Source organism: Monodon monoceros, unplaced genomic scaffold, assembly GCF_005190385.1.
Source record: "Monodon monoceros isolate NGI ecotype Baffin Bay Population unplaced genomic scaffold, NGI_Narwhal_1 Super_Scaffold_3, whole genome shotgun sequence".
In the NCBI taxonomy this organism is placed as follows: Eukaryota; Metazoa; Chordata; class Mammalia; order Artiodactyla; family Monodontidae; genus Monodon; species Monodon monoceros.
Genome location: NW_021703780.1, coordinates 8,173,024 through 8,195,002, shown reverse-complemented (window position 1 = coordinate 8,195,002; position 21,979 = coordinate 8,173,024). Strand labels below are relative to the sequence as shown.

Here is a 21,979-nt window from a genome sequence, read left to right as displayed (position 1 = left end):
GAAAGAGAATTAAAAATTGAGCTTTAAAATGGGAATAATATCATGGGCTGCTGTGAGGACTAAATGAGATACATCATTATCCACAGTGCTTTTAAAATAATCATATTTATTATTAATACTTAAAAACGTATTCATGTCCGAAACATGCTTACGACCAGCCTTAGAGGAACTTTTAGGTTTTTCCTGTAATTCCGAGGGATAGCACTTTGAGTCAATAAACATGACTCCCAAGATGTTTCTTATCTTGAAAAAAAAAGTTGTTCATTTGCTATATGTTAGAATAAAAACTTAGAGCCTTCATAATTTGGGATTCTTTTTATTTATTTCCAAGATCACTAATGTAAGTTAGTGATGAGATAATTCTTAGAAACAGACTAAAAACAGTTGTAATGCTTGGCCACTCTGTAGACACTTTTAATTAATTTATTTTAGATGTTACTGCCCTCGGGCGCAGTCACTTCACTCCTCAGGGAACCTGATAAAAATCCTGATTCTGGACTTGAGGTTGGCGATGCTCCTTTGGTTCCATCTGTTCTTCTGACTCTCCTCATTACCTGCCCCCTCCCTCCAATCAGCTAATTCAAGGACTGTGATACCTCAGACTAGCTGGTTTAACTGGCAACTCTCAAATACTATTTTTGAAAATATTCATTGCCTAGGGTAATAGCTAGAGAAACTTAGTGAGACCACCAGCATGGTCTGCTACAAGGGGTGCATTTTTATGCAGAGATGATATGCTTCACAGCAAACATTTAAACGTTTATTTTTTTAGGGTGTTATTATCTGGGATCACCAAGAAACCTGCTACCTTAGTCAGCATTGTAGTGGGAGTGACACTCCACCGAGGGGTCTAAGGAATATTCCCAAAGTCAGCGCTTTGGGATGGATGCAGAAGCTAAAGGTTCAGGAGATTATGGAGACCATTCTGGTCCCACCAGGACCCCGCTACCTCCTTCATGGCTGCTCCTCTTTGGAGTAACATCACCTCTGTTGGTGGTTCCCAACATTGCAGCTGTGAAGCCTTGGCAGAGAAGGGGGTTAAAATTCCGCCAGAAGGGCATAAGGGAAAGTGGGCTGAATCATCTTTGGAGCTCATTTCTCCTGATTTTATACCTTCCTTTCAGGTCACCCCTGGATTATTTTCTTGTCCTTTTCTTCATATCAGTAGGACACAACAGAGCTTTAAGAAAGGAAATAAGGACTTTTGTTTTCTATAGTTTACTTAAGTTACCTCACAGGATAATGTAGCATGTTTATTGTCATTGAATAGGTATTTCTTTTATTTAAATTCAATAAACAATTCATTTGTGAGCCTCACTGTTGGTGCACCAGAAACCAGTTCTCACTAGTCTTTCACACTGTAGCAGAATTTCAACGTTGTAGGTAAGAGATTTCGATCTTACAGGTAAGCTGTGGTGTGAATGTGTGTGTGTGTGAGTGTGTTTGTGTGAGTGTGTAAGAACAAGGAAGACTGTGAGAGGTGGCACTGACAATGGAGAGAACTCTGGATTTGGAATCAGAAAATCTAGGTGCTAAGGCCTGGGTTTACTGTTTCTTAACTGTGTAAACATGAATGAAACATGGGCTTTCATTTCCTTGTCAAAAATTTAAACATATTTAACTCATATTTATTATCTTCTATGTGTCAAATGTACAATGAGGTAATAGTGATAACGTTTTCCCACTGGCATGACAGAATTGTTAAAACAACAAATGAGATGTGGTATAACAGCAAGATTTATAATCTCTGAAGTTTTCTGGCTGACATAACTATATGGCAGGTGTAGTAGTGACGCAAATTACAGAATTCGAGGTCACAAACACAAATGGAGGCACGTACTATGTGCTACAGGAATTTGAAGGCGCTAATGAGATAAGATTTTCCGAAGGAGTGAAAGCTGATCTAGGTATTGAAGGATGGCTAGACCACAGATAAGCAGAAATTGGGTAAAGAGAATAACATCAAAAAAGAAATTGGTCCCGCTGATTCTCTTTGGCAAGTGGGATTCATATTCTTTGGAAACCAAATTGTTTATTGATTCTCTGGGGACTGCTTCTTGCTATAACACAAGCAGTGATTTCATTATGGTTGAAGTTTTCATTTTGTTTCATAGGTTGGCTGCCCATGCTTTCTTCAGCGATATACTGGTTTTTGTAGTGAGTGCTTCATTTGGTCATGAAGGGGAAGTTTTGTCCCCTGAGCACTTCCTGGCTTTGCTGTCAGCCTTTGATTGTTTCTGAAACCATTTCCTGGGCCTGTAATGCATCCATGCCGCTTGTCTACAGAAAATTTAAAAGTAGTGAAGTTGAGCTAAACATTTTTGTGGACAACTGAGCAGTAAGTACAGTTTCAAAGCTGCAACAGCTGTTTGCGTCTTTCCTTGCAATCTGGTGTCTTAACTGGAATCCTTTATGTCAGAACATAATCTACTTAAAAAGTTTCCATTTATGTCATGAATAATAAACTTGATGGCCCTTTAAAACATCCAAACAGCCCCTTTAAGTTGCCTCTTTGGACGATAGCCTTCTTTCCTCAATGAAGAAATCGGAAAAGTAATTCCTTTATGTTTCTCATGAAATATTCATTTTTGGTATGACTGCCATAAGTGTAATTGGCAAGTTGTGTCTCCACCATATTCTCAGCATATAGTATTATTAAATATCAAATATGATACTAAGGTTACCCTATAGTTTAGGTTTAAAATATGTATATTATTTTGTATAAAATAGGTTTTAAGCTACACATATACATACCTACAGACACACACAATCTTAGAGGATAAAGAGTTCTTTAAGAAAATCAGTGCTTTGTGGTTTTAAGTTTAATGGCTCCATCACACATTTCCTGACACCAAGCCACTAGGACTGAGTCAACTGCCTATCTTTTTTTCCACTTCAATTTTCTTCTTCTTCCTCCTCCACATTGCCTGGCTACACGGACTCCACATCTTCCTCTAATCTGCTTCAACATCTTCAAGCACTCATTTGTAACTGCCCAGAACTCACCAAAGATCTGCTGCCTTTTCCTTTCTGCATTTGCTGGATTTTAGGCAGTCCTAGCCTGTTACCCATTCAAAAGTGACAGCAGAGTCAAAAGAACCTTGCTAACACCATGCAAAAGGCACCCCTTTGATACAGAGATGATAGAGCTACCATCTGCATGAGGTGATTAATGTCATCTTCACTAACTTGTTGAACTGAAGACAAACAGAATGACTAGTTGGTCTCATTCTCCAGCAACCCATGTCCCAGGAAGCCTCCTTTTGGACTAGGATCAAATGTTGAACTTGGGGAAATAGAAACATGTCTCTCTTAGTTTCTAGCTTTGAATTAATTTTGCCTATTAAAGATACAATAAAACTCAAAAATGAAAAATATGTTGTAATAAAATATTTCGTGAATGGTTTAGCAGTAACTAGACAGAGCCAAAGAGAGAATTAGTAAATAGGGAGATAAATATAGAGAAATAAACCAGAATGTAGCTCACAGAACAAGGAGACTGGCAATATAAAATTGAGGTTAAGAGAAATAGAGGATATGATGAGAAGATGTAACATTTTAAATTTGAGTTCTAGCAGGAGACAACAGAGAGAATTAGGAGAGGGAATATTTGGATAGGTAGTTTTCAGAACTACCTGATGTTTTTAGAGTTGATTATAGACTCGAATCATCAGAGATTAGAAGCACAAATAATTCCAGCAAGATAAATAAAGATAAATCTACACCTCTGTGCAATTGTAGTGGCACCAAGGAGCACCAAACACAGGGATGATCTTAAAATGATTCAGGGAGAAAAGAGAAGAAACAACAATTAGACTGATAGCAAGCATGGATGCTGTGTTGAGACACAGTATTTATCAATCCTTAATTGTTTACCAAGCAAAATGGTATTTCAAACACCCAAAACAAAACACATTTTTAGATAAAAACTGAGAGTTTACCATTAAAAGTCTCTAAATAAAAGAACTTTCAAAAGGTATATTTCAGGAGGGATAAAAATGACTCCAGAAGGCATGTCTGACCTACAAGAAGGAAGATGAGCAAAGAAGTTGTAAACATGTAGATAAAGTCAGTGTAAAATAATACTAACAACATCTATTTTGTGGGGCAAAACAACAAGACATAACTAAAATACCGAATGACAATATCTTATAAGTTTGGAGGAGGGTAGATAAGAGTTAAAACATTCTATGGCTTCTGCATCGTTTGGCTGGAGAGTTTAGATAATGATTAACCTTCAACTTTGACATGTAGGTATGCTACAATTCCAAGGGTAAAGTAGTAAAGGATTAAACTAAATCAGTAGAGAAAAATTGAAATAAAAATCAAGGTAAGAGAGGAAAAAAAGAGAAGCATGGACAAAGCAGGACAAACAGGAAGCATAGAATAACATGATAGAGATGAATCAAAATATATCACATAGTACATGTAAATGGATCAGTTTCATCAGAAACAAGATATATTGTCAGATTTCATAGAAATAAAATGTAGTTCTATGCTTTTTACAAGAGACACAACTAAAACATATGGAACTTCTGCATATGTGCACTGGGAGACAGGCACAAAAGCGTTCCTGGAAGCATTGTTACTTATAGAAACAAACAGAGAAAACTGGACACAATCCAAACACACTTCAATAGGAAAATGTTTAAATACATTGTCCCACATTAATTAATTATTTGGCACAATGTAAGCAATAAAAATAGATGAATGACAACCATACAGGCCAACATGATTGAATCTCAAAAGCCTCCTGTTGGACATATAGCATGTTTATAAGTCTCAAACATACAAAAAGCAGAATATATTTAACACATCTGTAATAAAGCCTACAAAAACTGTGGAATTCATACCTAGAAAATTCAGTGTAGGGATTCTCTCTGTTTGCGTGATGACAGAGAAACTACTAGGACCAGTTTTACAGAGGCATCACCTGTGCAGTCACACAGGGTCCCAAGTTTAGAAGACCCTATGCTTGGTTTAATGCTCTGCTATCACCATCTTGAAATTCTTGATAATTTTGAACAAGGGGCCTTGCATTTTTATTTTGCATTGGTTTCCTCAAATTATATGGCCAGTTGTGGGGCTACACATATGGAGAGAGAAAGAGGGCACTTGAATTGTACTGATTCTTTCTTAATCTGAATGATGAGTACTTGACATTTGTTTTATATTCTTTACATACAGTGTCATACATATTTGTATGTACGAAACATTTCATTTTACAAATTAATTTAAAACTGTCGCCTCCAGAGCCATTGGTTTATAATACTCATCAGGAATACCCAAGCAAAAAAGTCACATCGTCACCACGTAGGTGGAATTGAATATTCCATTTATATGGTTGTGCTGTAGAAATTGGTCTGAGTTACTGAGTAATTACACTTAAGCATATGCTTTTGACTCTATAAAACTTGGGTGAGTAATATCAATTGGAGGGAAAAGAAGAGCTCTCTGAATTTCTTTACACAGTTGGATATCCAGCTGCTCTTGTTTTCATATTGCAAGTGTATTTCCTTTGCAAAATTGTTAGCTCCTGTATTAGTTGGAGGCTCTGCCTTTGAAAGGCAGGCAGCACTTAAAAACTACAGGGCAGAACCTCTCTGATTCTACTGCTGTCACCCGCAGTTGCTGCACCCAGCATCCTCTGAGGAAGTGAGCTGCCCTCTAGCCACTGTGGATATTGTGCGAACACAGCACATCTGCTGTAGTCAGGGGCTCACTGCACTTGTGTGGCTGTCGAGGCCAACATGCCATTCGTGTACGGTTTGGCAGCTTCAAAATTCACACACAGAGACAGCTGGTGAAGTAGTTTGCTAAGTGGTGCACCCCGTTTCCATCCAACCACCTGGATGATTTTGAGAGGCACAGTGTGACCATGACTCTTTAATGTGTTGCTTGGTAGCCAACATTGCCCAAAACTTCTTGGGAGTTTTCAAAAGCAATACAACATGTTCAGTTTTTCTGTACAGCTCCCGAAGAACTCTTGGTTGTTTCAGCCTAATTGTATTCTTTTTTTTTTGCGTTACGCGGGCCTCTCACTATTGCGGCCTCTCTCGTTGCGGAGCACAGGCTCCGGACGCGCAGGCTCAGCGGCCATGGCTCATGGGCCCAACCGCTCCGCGGCATGCGGGATCTTCCCAGACGGGGCACGAACCCGTGTCCCCTGCATCGGCAGGCGGACTCTCAACCACTGCGCCACCAGCGAAGCCCCTAATTGTATTCTTTAAGTGCCTTTTTACTCTGACTTTCAATCCCCTTTTACTAGCCTATCATTATGCCTCTGCTCTCTCAAGCTCAATGAAGTGCAGGAACTCTGATATTATACATTCATTCTTTCAGTCACTCAATAAACGTTTACAGAACATCTTAAACCTTAACTCTCACTTACAAATCTTAATGTCTTGGTCCCTTTGCTTCATCTTCTCTCTCTTCTTGTCCGTTTTTTCTTTTCTGGTTGCTCTGAGTTTTGGGGTTTAAGGGTCCACTCTCCCTGGATTTATTCTTTACGGCATTATTTTTCAAGCTTTGATCCACGCCCTTCTTTCCACCAGTCCAGCCATGATCTTTTCTGCTTTGCAGTGGATCCTGTAATCTGTTGTTCCCCTTGAGCTTCCTCGAGGAATTCTTGAATGGCAGAAATTAAAATGAAATACAACTTTTGAAACACACAGTTAATATAAAAAGCAAGCTTCACCTGTACCTACTACTCTCATATAAGGTGATCTGTCTCTTAAAGAGGAAAAGGATGATGTCCGTTGCAAAATATTGGACACTTTGAGCGGAAAATACAAGCTGCATTGCAAAAAGTCTTAAAGGTCGCCCAGGTAGCTGGGACCATTATCTTACATTTTAGTCAAATTTGCTGGGTCTGGATAATCTTAGTGGCAGAAGTCTTGCCCTGAATTAAACCAACGATTAGTTGAGCATTTATTATGTGCAAGGCATTATGGGACATACAAAGAGGTGCAGAATGTACTTGCTTCCTTTGAGGAGCTTAAAACTCATGGTAGAGATCTGTACATATAAAAGTAAATCTATAATACAAAGTTAATGAGTCATTCAGATATTAAGTGCAGCAGGAAAGCAGAAAAAAAGAATCCGTACTGGTGGCCAGGATCATCAGAGAAATATAGGGGCAAAGGGCATTGCCCCATATTTAATTAAAATCTCTCTAAAGACAGGTACACTTATTAGCCCTGCAGACAGGCTAACTCATAGACAGAAAACACTTGGATCATTCTATTCATTACCTTTTCATTGCTTGAGACAGATTTATTTTGCATTATCGTTGGATGTTTTCCTCTTTTTGTTTCTTTTAAACAGAGTGCACATTTGCCTAATGTAATTGCTTATTTGTTTCCTTGGAAGATTATGTCAATGAAATTTCTTCTTCTAGGAACTGAGTCCTTATTTTCGATTATGTATTCTTGTTTTATTGTTAATAATGAATTTGATTCATTGTATGCTAATTAAACCTACTGTAGAAAGGAGTTTTTGAATGTCAGGGCATTGTAATGACAAGGCCGCATGTCTTAGAAACAGATGGGCTTGAGTTTGAAACCATCCTCTACTACTGACCTTGCTAGGTGAGCTTTATTCAATTTATTTAGTCTCTCAGCCTCTGCTTCTTTATCTGAAAAATGAGGTCATGTTTCATTTAATATTTATTTTATGGGGTTTATTTTGTAGCACCACATAAGGTAACATATATGATGTTTCGGTTGGGTGCATAGAAGGTGTCCTATATATACTAGCAACTATCATTATCTTTTTCTAATTATCCCGATTTATTTCACATATGTGAATACCCAAAAGGAGTCTGTAATTTTAGGAACCATGTTAAGGTCTCTGGATTAAACTAAAGGATTTTTAAACTTAATGCTTTCAAAAATTGTACTGGCTAGAGCACATTGCCTTTTTTTCATGTTGTTTAGATCTTAATGGTACTTTGTGGGTGGTCTGCCCATTGAGTTTCTTGTCTATTTTTTTTTAAAGAAGAGTATCTATAATTCTTAAAATGGGTATTTTGCCAATTTTCACATGCCTTGTTTTCTCTTCTCAAATCAACATGTCTCCGTATTTATACAATTCAGAGTTCAAACAACATTCTTTGCACTGCTGTCACTGTACATAAAGACAATCCGAACTTGTTATGCCTAAATATAAAACACAATCCAAGTAAGTGAACAGATGTGTGGCATGAGCAAAGCCTTACCATGTTGTTCCTATTTATTGTCTGCCTTGTTTGGAGGGCGTGCCTGGCGCTGGGAGGTGGTGGATAAAGAGTCTTGCCAATTGCACTTATTTAGAGAGACATTTTATGCACATTTTGTTCCTCTGTTCCGTTGCACTGCCCTTGGGTGACACAATGGTTTTTAGGAAGTTGGGTTAAACTTGTCCAGCCTTGGAAATGATTTTTTAAGTGTTTTGTAGTTATAAAAATTATGTTTATTTCAGAAAATAAGACATGTTTTGCTAATTTTGGAGCCAAGATAATGAGTTTTCCAAATGCAAGATGTCCAGCAAAATTCCATCCAGTTTTCAAAATTTACACTTAAAAATATTGCATTGTACTTATTCTCTACTCCGTTTTGCACCTTTCCCATGATAATAAGAATGAGAAAATACAAGCACTTGTCTATGGAAAGTAGACCCCACCTCCTCTGTCAGACACAAGTCTCCATGAAAATGAAATTCAAAAACAAAAGCTGTGTTTGTAGGATGCTCCTTTGTCCCTTTCCTCTTCCAGTGTTATTCCTGGGATCAGGGGAAGGTAGATCAAGCTGCCCAACGGCACTCAGCCCAAAGGGTTCAGGCTGTGTTCTAGGTATGCGGGCCTCTCACTGCTGTGGCCTCTCCCGTTGCGGCGCACAGGCTCCAGACGCGCAGGCTCAGCGGCCATGGCTCACGGGCCCAGCCGCTCCGCGGCATGTGGGATCCTCCCGGACCGGGGCACGAACCCGTGTCCCCTGCATCGGCAGGCGGACCCTCAACAACTGCGCCACCAGGGAAGCCCCCCAGACCCATTTCTTAGGGGTTGCTTACTAGTCTTTCTGGCATGTGTTCTAGGTCTTGAAGGAAAACATCAATTGAGATTTATACCTGGTTCAGGTATAAGTCTTTATTAATATATAATACTACTAATAAAAAGATTACCTGGAAATAATTGACACTTCAGGAAGGAATGAACTACAAATTCCGCGACCCTCCGGACTGATTCTGTTAGTAAAAAGCCATCCTTTCCCTTTTGATTATCAGTTACAGTATTGCTAGGAATTACTGTCCTGAGTCCCCTTCTTTTTCCATCTTTCTGATTTTCCGTTGGCCTATGGTATGTTTCTGAACTCATGACCGAAGACAGTTTATATTTACTAAATATTCGTCCATATGCAAATGGCACCACCCCTATGACAGGGGTGCAGGGAAGTGTCTAGAGCACACACATGGGATGAACTTCCTGGCTTCAACTTCTGATTTTTACTGCCTGTGGTGATAACCAGGAAGTCAGCTTCTCCTAGCGTGTTTCCTTCCCTGTTCTAACGGTGATGCCATTTAGTGCCTTCCTCACAGGGCTGTATTTTAGGACAATAGCAAAATTACCAGATGCCTCCTCTCATGTGCTGGGTCTTGCTTAACTTAAAATGAAACAAACAAACAAACAAAAACTATTATTCAACGGAAGTTCTAGGAGATGATGAGACAGGAAAAAAACAAAGGGTTTTGGGTGTTTCTTTCAGGGTTCCTATTAAATATAGTATTACTCACTCTGACATCAGTCCCTGGCAAATGTGTGATTCTTTCTGTCTTGGGCAGGAAAAGACCCCTGAGTAGGCTCCACCCTGTATTATGGACCCTTGATGACATCCAACCATAACTCTTCATTTGAGGAAGGATCAGAGGTGGCATCCAAACATAACTTTTTTTCCTGATGAAGAAAACTTCAGGAAAGGGGTTTATTGTTCCTTTTAACTTAATTCCTTAATCGAACATTAAAAAGCAAGCAAGCATAATTCATAATTTCTAGACAAGGAGGCTTTAAGCAAGAGATACTGCAGGTATTAACGTTTTCCCCAACTTTGGTGTCATTTATCTTTTTTTTTTTTAACATCTTTAATGGAGTATAATTGCTCTACAATGGTGTGTTAGTTTCTGCTTTATAACAAAGTGAATCAGCTATACATATACATATATCCCCATATCTCCTCCCTCTTGCGTCTCCCTCCCACCCTCTCTATCCCACCCCTATGGGGCATGCGTATCTTGCATCGCTTTGCTTAATAGTTCTCATTTACTAGCCCTATGTGTTGTGTGTCCTGCATGAGGATATCAGAGAGTTTACATAAGATGTTGCTTTTATTGTTAAATGAGATTGCACAGTCCCAGCATTTAGCATGGTGCCTGGTCCCTAGCAGACTCAATAAATGTAAATAAAAATCCCTACCTTGACTCTTCCTACCACATCAGAGCTGCTGTTTGAATGCCAATAGTAGTGGCTTCTCAAGATTTCTATTGCTGGTCCTCCAAGTTCGGTCTGTAAGGAATGCAGTTTATGCAACTATTATTTTTATTACTGTACTGCTTTTTAAATTTACTATTCCACAAATTGCTGACTAGGCTACAAGAGCCACGATGTAAATGTTTTGTATATAACACATGTCCCAAAGCACCTTGTCTGGGCTGTTGTGGAGAAAGAAGTTTAAAAACCAATTAGGTTTTGGACGAGAACAAAAATTAGTTTCAGAATAACGTGTAATGCTCTCCCCTGTTTCTAAGATTCTGTTGCCCATTAATTCCTTCTCTCGTTTCCCTCCTCACATGATTCCTGTTTAATCATTTCATGTTTACTTCAATGTGAGCTTATATTAATTATGTAGATCACCAGTCTGGTCACTAGGAAGGATGAACAGACATTTGATTTGGTAAAGGAACCCCGACACAGCCTCATTTCTGGGCCTCCTTCCACCTCTGAGCAAATGCCAGTTTGTAATGAAACTTTCTTTGGATACCACGCTTTCCTCTTAAAGTAATTAAAGCCTGCAGGTCTTAGCTACAAAGCTGGTTGATGCAACATGATTTAGCAGAGCATTTTGAGTTTACACAACGCTACGCTTGAAATGAAAGAATGGGATTGGCTCTTAGCTTCTTATTTGGATTTCTTTTGTGCCTGGTCCTGAAAGTGTGGTCACCCTCAATGTGGATTAGGACCACACTTAGGACAACCATACAAATCCCAGAGAGGTTTGTACTCCCATCTTTGTACTTGCTGAGACCTAATCAATGTGTCTCTGGCTGGTCACGGTATAGCCCATTTCATTGGGAACCTGCAGGCACCATTTGGGAGCCTGGCCAGGCGGCAACCTCAAGATTGGCTTGTTCTTTGATTGGGTTACTAGTCTGTGTGAAGACAGGTTTACTTAGAGAAAAAAAAAAAAAAAAGACCTGGTTGTAGCTCCACCTCTACAACTAGAAAGCCCTTAATCAGACCAATGGCAAACTTGTAAACAGCAATATTTGGAAAAACAAGTGATGAGTTAAATGAACAGGCATGCATTTATGGAAATTTTCAAATCAGATACCCTAATCTCAGATTGAGTAAGGCAAAAGGGATTCTGAGTGTTCCTGAATCATGTCCCTCTAATATTATCAATGGGAAGTATTGTGAAAGGGAATTCAGAAGTCAGCCAACAATATTGGAAGAGGAAGATGGTTGATAATCTGGGAAATCTGTTCATGAGTCATTAGATTCCAGAACTTGAGACTGGCTCAAGGAAGAGATTCCATATAAGAGACCACCCGGATGTTATTCAGAACAATGATTCTCAGCCCCAACTGTATCTTAGAATCACCTGGGGAGCTTTCATGTGAATATTTTCATAACTGGACCTTCTCCTAGAGATTCAGGGGAGGGGGATAGGCATATTATAAAGATCCTTTAAGTGATTCCAAAGTGAAATCAGATAGAATCAGTGATTGAGAGTAGTTGGTCAGACGAACGAAAAGGGGAGGAAGAAAGATCCTTAAACATACAGCCTAGGTCAGCATCACTTGGATATGAAAATACAGATGGCTGCTCCTATCCCCAGAATTTCTGATTTATTAGGTCTGGGGTGTAAGTTCTGAGAATTTGAATTTCACACTAATTTCTGGGTCATCGTGATGCTGCTGGTCCAGGGCCATATTTTAAGTACCATTAGACTAGGTAAATAGTGGAGGAGAAAGGAGGCAAAACAGGCATGGTGGGCTCATGAGGGAGGCCCTAGGCTGAAGTGACACTGTGACAGCTCAGGGAATAGCATCTGTGGTCAAGTGCTACGATCTAGAATCTTGCTACACAAACTAGGCCCCTCAGACCAGCAGCATAGCATCACCTGGATGCTTGTTAGAAAAGTAGAATCTCAGGCCACGCTCCAAAACTAGAATTGTTATTTTAACAAGATACTCACATAATTTGCATGTATTCTAAAGTTGGAGAATCTTACCAGTGGTACAATTACTATGATATCAGTGGTAGGAAGCATTGGCTTCATATTGTAATTTTGGGGGGGTCTCATATCAGACCAATGAAATCTGAACCTCTAGGAGTAGAACCCAGTGTTAGTATTCTTAAAGCTCCCTGGATGAAACTTTGGTAACCACTAATCTAGAATTTAATTTGAAACAGTATAGTCACTTGTTACTGTACTTCTTGTTTTTTCTTGACCTGCCATGAGTCAGAAAATAGAAAGATAAGGAAGCTACACACAGTGGATGGATGGACGTTAGTATATCCAGCTGAGAGGTGAAAGGAACAGCAGAAGCGGGGAAGATGGTGCAGGGAATGACTAGGCCATATCGCTCTCACTTGCTTCATTAGGAGATGCTCACTGAATCTAGGCTGAACATGCAAAACCAATCTGCTGGCATTCCTCTGGGTTTCTGTACGTCTCCTCCATGATGCTGTCTTCTCCCCAACTCCCCTGACTTGAATTGACCCCTTACTTGTACCTTTATGTTCCAGAACTTTCCAACACATAACTCTATCAGAGCACCTGCTAACATGTTAAACTTTATCTACTTGTTTATGTGTTTTGGGTCGTCGTGTCTCCATTGTCATTTGTTTCTAGGTATTCTTTTATTTCCTCTTTGATTTCTTCAGTGATCACTTCGTTATTAAGTAGTGTATTGTTTAGCCTCCATGTGTTTATATTTTTTACAGATCTTTTCCTGTGATTGATATCTAGTCTCATAGCGTTGTGGTCGGAAAAGACACTTGATACAATTTCAAGTTTCTTAAATTTACCAAGCCTTGATTTGGACCCAAGATATGATCTATCCTGGAGAATGTTCCATGAGCACTTGAGAAAAATGTGTATTCTGTTGTTTTTGGATGGAATGTCCTATACATATCAATTAAGTCCATCTTGTTTAATGTATCATTTAAAGCTTGTGTTTCCTTAATTATTTTCATTTTGGATGATCTGTCCATTGGTGAAAGTGGGGTGTTAAAGTCCCCTACTATGAATGTGTTACTGTCGATTTCCCCTTTTATGGCTGTTAGTATTTGCCTTATGTATTGAGGTGCTCCTATGTTGTGTGCATAAATATTTAAAATTGTTATATCTTCTTCTTGGATCGATCCCTTGATCATTATGTAGTGTCCTTCTTTGTCTCTTCTAATAGTCTTCATTTTAAAGTCTGTTTTGTCTGATATGAGAGTTGCTACTCCAGATTTCTTTTGGTTTCCATTTGCATGAAATATCTTTTTCCAACCCCTTACTTTCAGTCTGTATGTGTCTCTAGGTCTGAAGTGGGTCTCTTGTAGACAGCAAATATATGGGTCTTGTTTTTGTATCCATTCAGCCAATCTGTGTCTTTTGGTGGGAGCATTTATTCCATTAACATTTAAGGTAATTATTGATATGTATGTTCCTATTCCCATTTTCTTAATTGTTTTGGGTTCATTATTGTAGGTCTTTTCCTTCTCTTGTGTTTCTTGCCTAGAGAAGTTCCTTTAGCAGTTGTTGTAAAGCTGGTTTGGTGGTGCTGAACTCTCTCAGCTTTTGCTTGTCTGTAAAGGTTTTAATTTCTCCATCAAATCTGAATGAGATCCTTGCTGGGTAGAGTAATCTTGGTTGCAGGTTTTTCTCCTTCATCACTTTAAATATGTCTTGCCAGTCCCTTCTGGCTTGCAGAGCTTCTGCTGAAAGATCAGCTGCTAACCTTATGGGGATTCCCTTGTGTGTTTTTTGTTGTTTTTCCCTTGCTGCTTTTAATATGTTTTCTTTGTATTTAATATTTGACAGTTTGATTAATATGTGTCTTGGTGTATTTCTCCTTCGATTTATCCTGTATGGGACTCTCTGTGCTTCCTGGACTTAACTATTTCCTTTTCCATATTAGGGAAGTTTTCAACTATAATCTCTTCAAATATTTTCTCAGTCCCTTTCTTTTTCTCTTCTTCTTCTGGAACCCCTATAATTCGAATGTTGGTGCATTTAATGTTGTCCCAGAGGTCTCTGAGACTGTCCTCAGTTCTTTTCTCTTTATTCTGCTCTGCAGTAGTTATTTCCACTATTTTATCTTCCAGGTCACTTATCCGTTCTTCTGCCTCAGTTATTCTTTTATTGATCCCATCTAGAGTATTTTTAATTTCATTTATTGTGTTGTTCATCGTTGTTTGTTTCATCTTTAGTTCTTCTAGGTCCTTGTTAAATGTTTCTTGCATTTTGTCTATTCTATTTCCAAGATTTTGGATCATCTTTACTATCATTATTCCGAATTCTTTTTCAGGTAGACTGTCTATTTCCTCTTCATTTATTAGGTCTCGTGGGCTTTTATCTTGCTCCTTCATCTGCTGTGTGTTTTTCTGTCTTCTCATTTTGCTTATCTTACTGTTTTGGGGGTCTCCTTTTTGCAGGCTGCAGGTTCGTAGTTCCCGTTGTTTTTGGTGTCTGTCCCCAGTGGCTAGGGTTGGTTCAGTGGGTTGTGTAGGCTTCCTGGTGGAGGGGACTAGTGCCTGTGTTTTGGTGGATGAGGCTGGATCTTGTCTTTCTGGTGGGCAGGTCCACGTCTGGTGGTGTGTTTTGGGGTGTCTGTGGACTTATTATGATTTTAGGCAGCCTCTCTGCTAATGGGTGGGGTTGTGTTCCTGTCTTGCTAGTTGTTTGGCATAGGATGTCCAGCACTGTAGCTGGCTGGTCGTTGAGTGAAGCTGGGTGCTGGTGTTGAGATGGAGATCTCTGGGAGATTTTCGCCGTTTGATATGTGGAGCTGGGAGGTCTCCTGTGGACCAGTGTCCTGAAGTTGGCTCTCCCACCTCAGAGGCACAGCACTGACTCCTGGCTACAGCAACAAGAGCCTTTCGTCCACACGGCTAAAAAGAGGAAAAGGGGAAAAAATCATAAATCTTGCTCTCAAACTCCACCTCCTCAATTTGGGATGATTCGTTGTCTATTCATGTATTCCACAGATGCAGGTACATCAAGTTGATTGGGGAGCTTTAATCCGCTGCTCCTGAGGCTGCTGGGAGAGATTTCCCTTTCTCTTCTTTGTTCGCACAGCTGCCGGGGCTCAGCTTTGGATTTGGCCCCGCCTCTGCGTGTAGGTCGCTGGAGGGCGTTTGTTTTTTGCTCAGACAGGACGGGGTTAAAGGAGCCGCTGATTCGGTGGCTCTGGCTCGCTCAGGCCGGGGTGGGGGGGGGGGAGGGAGGGGCACTGCGTGCGGGGCGGGCCTGCGGCGGCAGAGAACGGCGTGACGTTGCACCAGCCTGAGGCGCACCGTGCGTTCTCCCGGGGAAGTTGTCCCTGGGTCCAGGGACCCTGGCAGTGGCGGGCTGCACAGGCTCCCGGGAGGGGAGGTGTGGAGAGTGACCTGTGGTCGCACACAGGCTTCTTGGTGGCGGCAGCAGCAGCCTTAGCGTCTCCCGCCCGTCTCTGGGGCCCGCGCCTTTAGCCGCGGCTCGCGCCCGTCTCTGGAGCTCCTTTAAGCAGCGCTCTGAATCCCCCTCCTTGCGCACCAGGAAACAAAGAGGTAAGAAAAAGTCTCTTCCCTCTTCGGCAGGTCCAGACTTTTTCCCCGACTCCCGGCCAGCTGTGGCGCACTAACCCCCTGCAGGCTGTGTTCACGCCGCCAACCCCAGTCCTCTCCCTGCGCTCCGACCGAAGCCCGAGCCTCAGCTCCCAGCCCCGCCCGCCCCGGCGGGTGAGCAGACAAGCCTCTCGGGCTGGTGAGTGCCGGTCGGCACCGATCCTCTGTGCGGGAATCTCTCCGCTTTGCTCTCCGCACCCCTGTTGCTGCGCTCTCCTCCGCGGCCCCGAAGCTTCCCCCCTCCGCCACCCGCCGTCTCCGCCCGCGAGGGGGCTCCTAGTGTGTGGAAACTTTTCCTCCTTCACAGCTCCCTCCCACTGGTGCAGGTCCCGTCCCTATTCTTTTGTCTCTGTTTATTCTTTTTTCTTTTGCCCTACCCAGGTACGTGGGGAGTTTCTTGCCTTTGGGGAGGTCTGAGGTCTTCTGCCAGCGTTCAGTAGGTGTTCTGTAGGAGTTGCTCCACGTGTAGATGTATTTCTGGTGTATCTGTGGGGAGGAAGGTGATCTCCGCGTCTTACTCTTCCGCCATCTTTCCCGGAAGCCCACTCATATACTTTGATTTCTGAAGAGATTTAGGATTGCTTTTATATTGACCAAGATTATTTGAAATCTGAAGAAATAGCCTGCACATTATTGATTAAAAAAGCTTTTTTATTGTAAGGGAAATGTTGGTTTGGTAGAATTATTCGGATTGCCTATTTATGCTTATTTTCTATATCTGAATTTCTACATTAATCTCACTTGCAAAAAAGTCATATATAATTTTGAAAATTCATTTTGTTTTTCTTAAATTTTCATTTGGTTACCTATAATGCTTAAGTGTAAAATGGCAATTTAGATGATAAATGATGGTATTAATTTTTCTTTCTGTCATATGAAGCCTATTCATCACCAGAGTGATAATAGTTTAATATAGAATTTCTCCTTTTAAAATAGCTCCTTAAATCAAATTATTTCTGTTTATGTTTTTGTTCTTTGTGAATAGCTAGAATATTTGCATGTAGAATATTTTCATTTATCTCTGGAATCTTAATTAAGGACCTTACTAAGTATATTAAAATAGAGGATTTTTTTTTTTTGGTTATTTTATTTCTATGCAATAGGAAATGTGATATTCACCCTCACCTTAAAGTGGGTAAATAATCAGTGCACTTGAACTTTCCATTTAGCTTATTGGGACAGGGTATTTTCAAGTATTCATAGAGTAAAATATAATGCTATTATACAGTTAAGCCCCACCCTGACAGAAGTGATGGAAATCATTAAGTTGTAAAGTTGTAATCCACTGAGCCAGTGACATCCTTTTCGAAAAAGAGAGGAGCAGCGGAGATCTCTCTGTAGAAATATGTGGCCAATGTCTAATTCTCACTGAGAATAGAAATTGGGATTTTACCTCATATTTCCTGTTTCTTTTCTGTTTCCTTACTGGTTATTAACCAATGAAGCCATATTATCTCTCAAAAATGGCCTGGTCAATCAAAAGAAGTTTCCTCCAGGGAGCTTATTTTAGTAGTTTTGAAAAAAACTTTTTCTTATTCTTTTAATTTCTTTTTATGCACTTCTCTTTATTTCTTGTTTTCTCTATCATGAAGATCAACAGACTTCTTCCTCATATTTGTTTCCATTAATTTGAAAATGGTTCATACATTGGATATTTATTGAGCACTTATTATATGCCAGGTACTATTCTTGATACAATACATTATTACGACAGCGAAGATCCATTGTCTTCATGATGCTTATATACCAGTCAGGGGAAGAGAGATGATAGGCAATAATCATGGCTCACAGTAAATTACCTGACACTGTGGAAGGAAATACACGCTATGGGGGGATAAAAAGGAACAATCTGAAGGGAATTACTTGGGTGAGTGTACGTATGTGTGTGTGAGTGTTGAAGAGTAGCTTACAATTTTTAAATGGATTAGGGTGATTCTCATTGAGGCAGTGATATGTGAGCAAAACCTTGAGGTAGAGTTGGGACATGCCTGGTATGTTCCAGGAATATCAACAAACCTGTATGATATGAGAGAGAGAGAGAGGAGATGAGTTGTCTTTTATCCTGAATGAGATGTGGAACCATTGCAAAGCTTAAAAGGACAGCTGTGGCTGCTGGTTTGAGAATAGCTAGGAGAGGGGTCAAGATGGAAACAAGGAGACCAGCTAGTTTATTGTTTTGGGGGGAAGATGGAAGTGGGTTGGACCAGAGGATTAACAGTAGAGGTGGTGAGAAGTTATAGAATTGTAGATGTATTTTGAATATGCAAGACAACAGGATTTCCTGACAGACAGACTGTGAGGTGTAAGTGCAATAGAGGGGTCAAGAAAAATACCTGGGTTGTTAAACTGTTCCTTTGACTCTTCTTCTGTGAGTCTGAATTACCCAGGCACATTCTTCTTATGCTTGTGGAAAATGTTTCCACACCTTCAATACTTCCTATGGCTGTTTTCTGAAATTCTTCTATTGTATTTTTTTAACATTCTATTAAAATGTTCATAATAAGTATGGGAAAACAATTCCCATAAAGAAGTTACACAAGGGTAATCAAGAGGAAACTGGTTTCAATTGATGAAAATTTGGAGAGGGATAAGCACCATGTTCTCTGACAGGTAGGTGAAGAGAAGAAAAGGGGCCAGTTTTGTCGGCAACTTCAGTTGTGGAAATGGCTCTGTATCTTTGAGCATCATCAGAAATTATCTCAGATAGCATTAACCTTAATAAACACCTGACCTTTGTCTGGACCTTCCTTTTAAGGACCCCCAGGCCCAGCCCTTACATTCTCATCTATACTATGACTAATTGTATTAAAGTCATGAGTCTCATGGGTTGTTCCCCATGTAATAGAAGTCATTTCTTAAATGTCTTCAATCCCACCTATGAGAGACTATGGAAGATTCACAATATTCTATACCTGACCGTATGGCATTTCCAACATCAAGGCTGTAATATTTGTCATCAAAAGTGCATTCATTTTGCCAAGCACCTGTTTTGGAAATATGAATGTGAATGATGTTATGGAATAATTTTAGTAAAATGTGAATTTTGAGTTTGTTTAAGCATATTTCTTCCATAAACCAAAACATGTAGAAATACACAAAGCATACACACGGGCACACCTCAGACATCTCCCAGGTAGCATTAACCTTGAAGGTTGTCTTTTCCTATTCTTTGAGTTTGTGATTTTTTTCTACATTAAAGAAAAAAAAAAACAACTGACCTCTTTCAACATCCCAGATGAATCTAAGCGTTTTGGTTCAAGTCGCCGAGCATATACAAAAGGAAAGCACTATTTATACTTGAAGACCTTAAATGGAAATTGCCAAATCCAGGTCCTTTTGGTGCCAGTAGTGACTGTTGTAGTAGCTTTAAATGTTGCTGCAATTTCCAAAACCCTCGGCTGTTGGGCAAAGTTGTGAGCACAGATGAGAAAGTATTTCCAGCAGTGATACAGAAGTTAATTGAAGAAGGAGGCTACACATTGGACCTAATTTTCAAATTTGATGAAACAGGTATCTACTATAGATGCATGCTTTGTAGGACCTTCATCTCCAAGACAGGAAAACATGCCCCAGGGTTTAAGGCTGCAAAAGGTTGTTGGACTGTGATGTTCGTGCCAACTCCCGAGTGAGATCAATGGGTTACATCTGTCCATATCTGCTGTTACAACTTTCTATTTCAGATCACCTTCCTTCCACCACTTTGAAATAATTCACAGGCTGCAACTCTTCCCAGCCCAAGTCCACAGCAGACTTCCAGTCTTTTCCAAGGTAAAGTGTCATATTTATTGTAGCATTTGTGCATTGCTTAACCATTGAACCTGTAGGAAACCCTGCTACTGTTATTAGGTTCCTATCTTTTTTTTCCTATGAGTCACTGATTAACATTTTTTAGTGTTGTGTCCCTAATCCCATTTTACCCATAAATCATGGTCTTTTTTTTTGTCACAATTTAGCATAATGTGATGATTTTTAGGAATGCATATATGGCATTATTGCAGAACTGACAGTATGGGACGATAGCATATATTTTTCTTGAAACAGAATGACTGTGTTAGCTGTTAAGAACTGATCTTTCAAATCGTTTGGTGTGCATGGTCGAGTAGTCTCTATCTTCTGGGTCAGTTACAGAATTATAGAATGACATGGGATTTTTAGAAGTTATTTAATTAAAGTATGTCATTTAATGGAGAAACAGAATCTGAGAGAGGTCAAATGACTTCAGTAAAGTTACCTGGCAAGACAGTGACAGATCTAGGATTAGAGTCTCGGTCTCTTGATTCCTAGTTCAGTGCTCTTTCTTGTTCAGATTGGTTTAATGCTATGGTTCTGACAGGCTAGTCTTTGAACCAGTAGCATCCGTGTCACCTCCAAACTTGCTAGTGGTGTAAGTGCAGTGGGCCGGCCCAGCAGCCCTCTAGGTGATTTGAATGTACACTAAAGTTTGAGAGCCACTGGCTTAGATTACAAACCACCCATATCTCTGTGACCCAGGAGACAAAAGAATAATAGAAACTGGATCTAAATTATTTAGCACAGTTTGAAAAGGTTACATTATTTTTGTGATTTTCATAGATTCAAAAGAAGTATTTTGAAAATACAGACAGTTCTAAGATTTTGGTTTTATCCACTGAAACAAGTATATACAGCACACACACACACAATGAGGCAGATTCTAGATAATAACCTCCCTTTAGATAGTATTCAGAGGATAGAAAAGGTGAATTTTCTTCTTAACACCTTGTTAAAAGTAAGCCACCAAAAAACCCACATATATATGTGAAAATCTATTTGTGTGTGTGTGTGTGTATAGTTATAATGTTGGGAATAACAAAATAGCAATCAAAGAAACAGCTTAGTCAGACCGAATATTTTGTAGTGTGCTGTGAACTAGAGAGATCGAGTTCCAATAGTTACGAGCTGTCTTTCCTATTTTCCCAACTGACCACTGGATATGAAGTTATGTGAACCAGGAAGGTGGGGGACATTTCCTTAAGTTCTTTACAATCTGTGGAATTTTCAGCGCTATTTTTCATTTGTAAATACTAATGTTTTGGGCCAGTTTAGAACTTTTACTGGGGAACTTAGGCACATGAATGTTAGTCAGAAATTCACTTAGGAATCAATGTAAGAGGTTTTAGCTTTCCCTTAGTTAAAAGACACATTTTTCAGTCATAATAAATTTTTCATTTGCTTTTCCCCACTTACCTCACATGGAGCAACTCTAGGCCTTAATGCCTGTCAAAGATACTAAGTGACAGGTGAGCAACTCAGCTAAGAGAGTGGTCTAGGCAGTGAAGGCACACTGGCCTTTGAAACCTGGATCACAGCCTCCTAGGTGGCCTTCGGCATGTCACCTAACCTCTTGGGAGTTTGAGTGTCCTTATCTGTAAAGTGGGGATAATGTAGCCCTCCCTTATGGGTTGTAGTGAGGATGAAATGATATCATGTATGTAAAGCCTCAGTCCCTAATCAATCACCATGTTGTTAATACTTACATTTCCAATGAGTTTGAATTTTTTTTTCCACCTCTGTCTAATTTTTTGAGGGATCTCAGGCTTTGGTCAACTTCTCAGTGGTTTCTTTATGACGAGTTGTGTCATTTTTATCTCATTGGTTGTGCCTTTCTATTTGAAGCTGCTATTATTTATGTGCTAGTTATTTTTCCCCCTGGCTGTAATTTCCTTAGGGACTGGGATCATTGTCACCTACTACATTGGAACAGTGTCCTTCATATACTAGGTGCCCAATAAATATGGTGGAATGATTGAGAGAATAAACAAGTGAACAGTTCGGGTAGTGGGCACACTGAATAAGTAATAATATTTGCTTCTTTTGGTAACAAAAATATCCTTTCATGACATTAATTCCCCTTGTGAATCAACCTATATTTTGTTCCTGGATACTGACGAA

The 21,979-nt window shown here is 39.9% G+C and overlaps 1 protein-coding gene across 1 annotated transcript in view; it reads left to right on the top strand.

Moving 5' to 3' along the window:
* Positions 1-10,871: 10,871 nt before the first annotated feature.
* OFCC1 (orofacial cleft 1 candidate 1) overlaps positions 10,872-21,979 on the top strand; it is a 57,373-nt gene continuing 46,265 nt past the window's right edge. Inside the window, 1 exon segment of the mRNA XM_029244258.1 lies at positions 10,872-11,026. Within this exon segment, the coding sequence (XP_029100091.1) occupies positions 10,872-11,026 (155 nt within the window).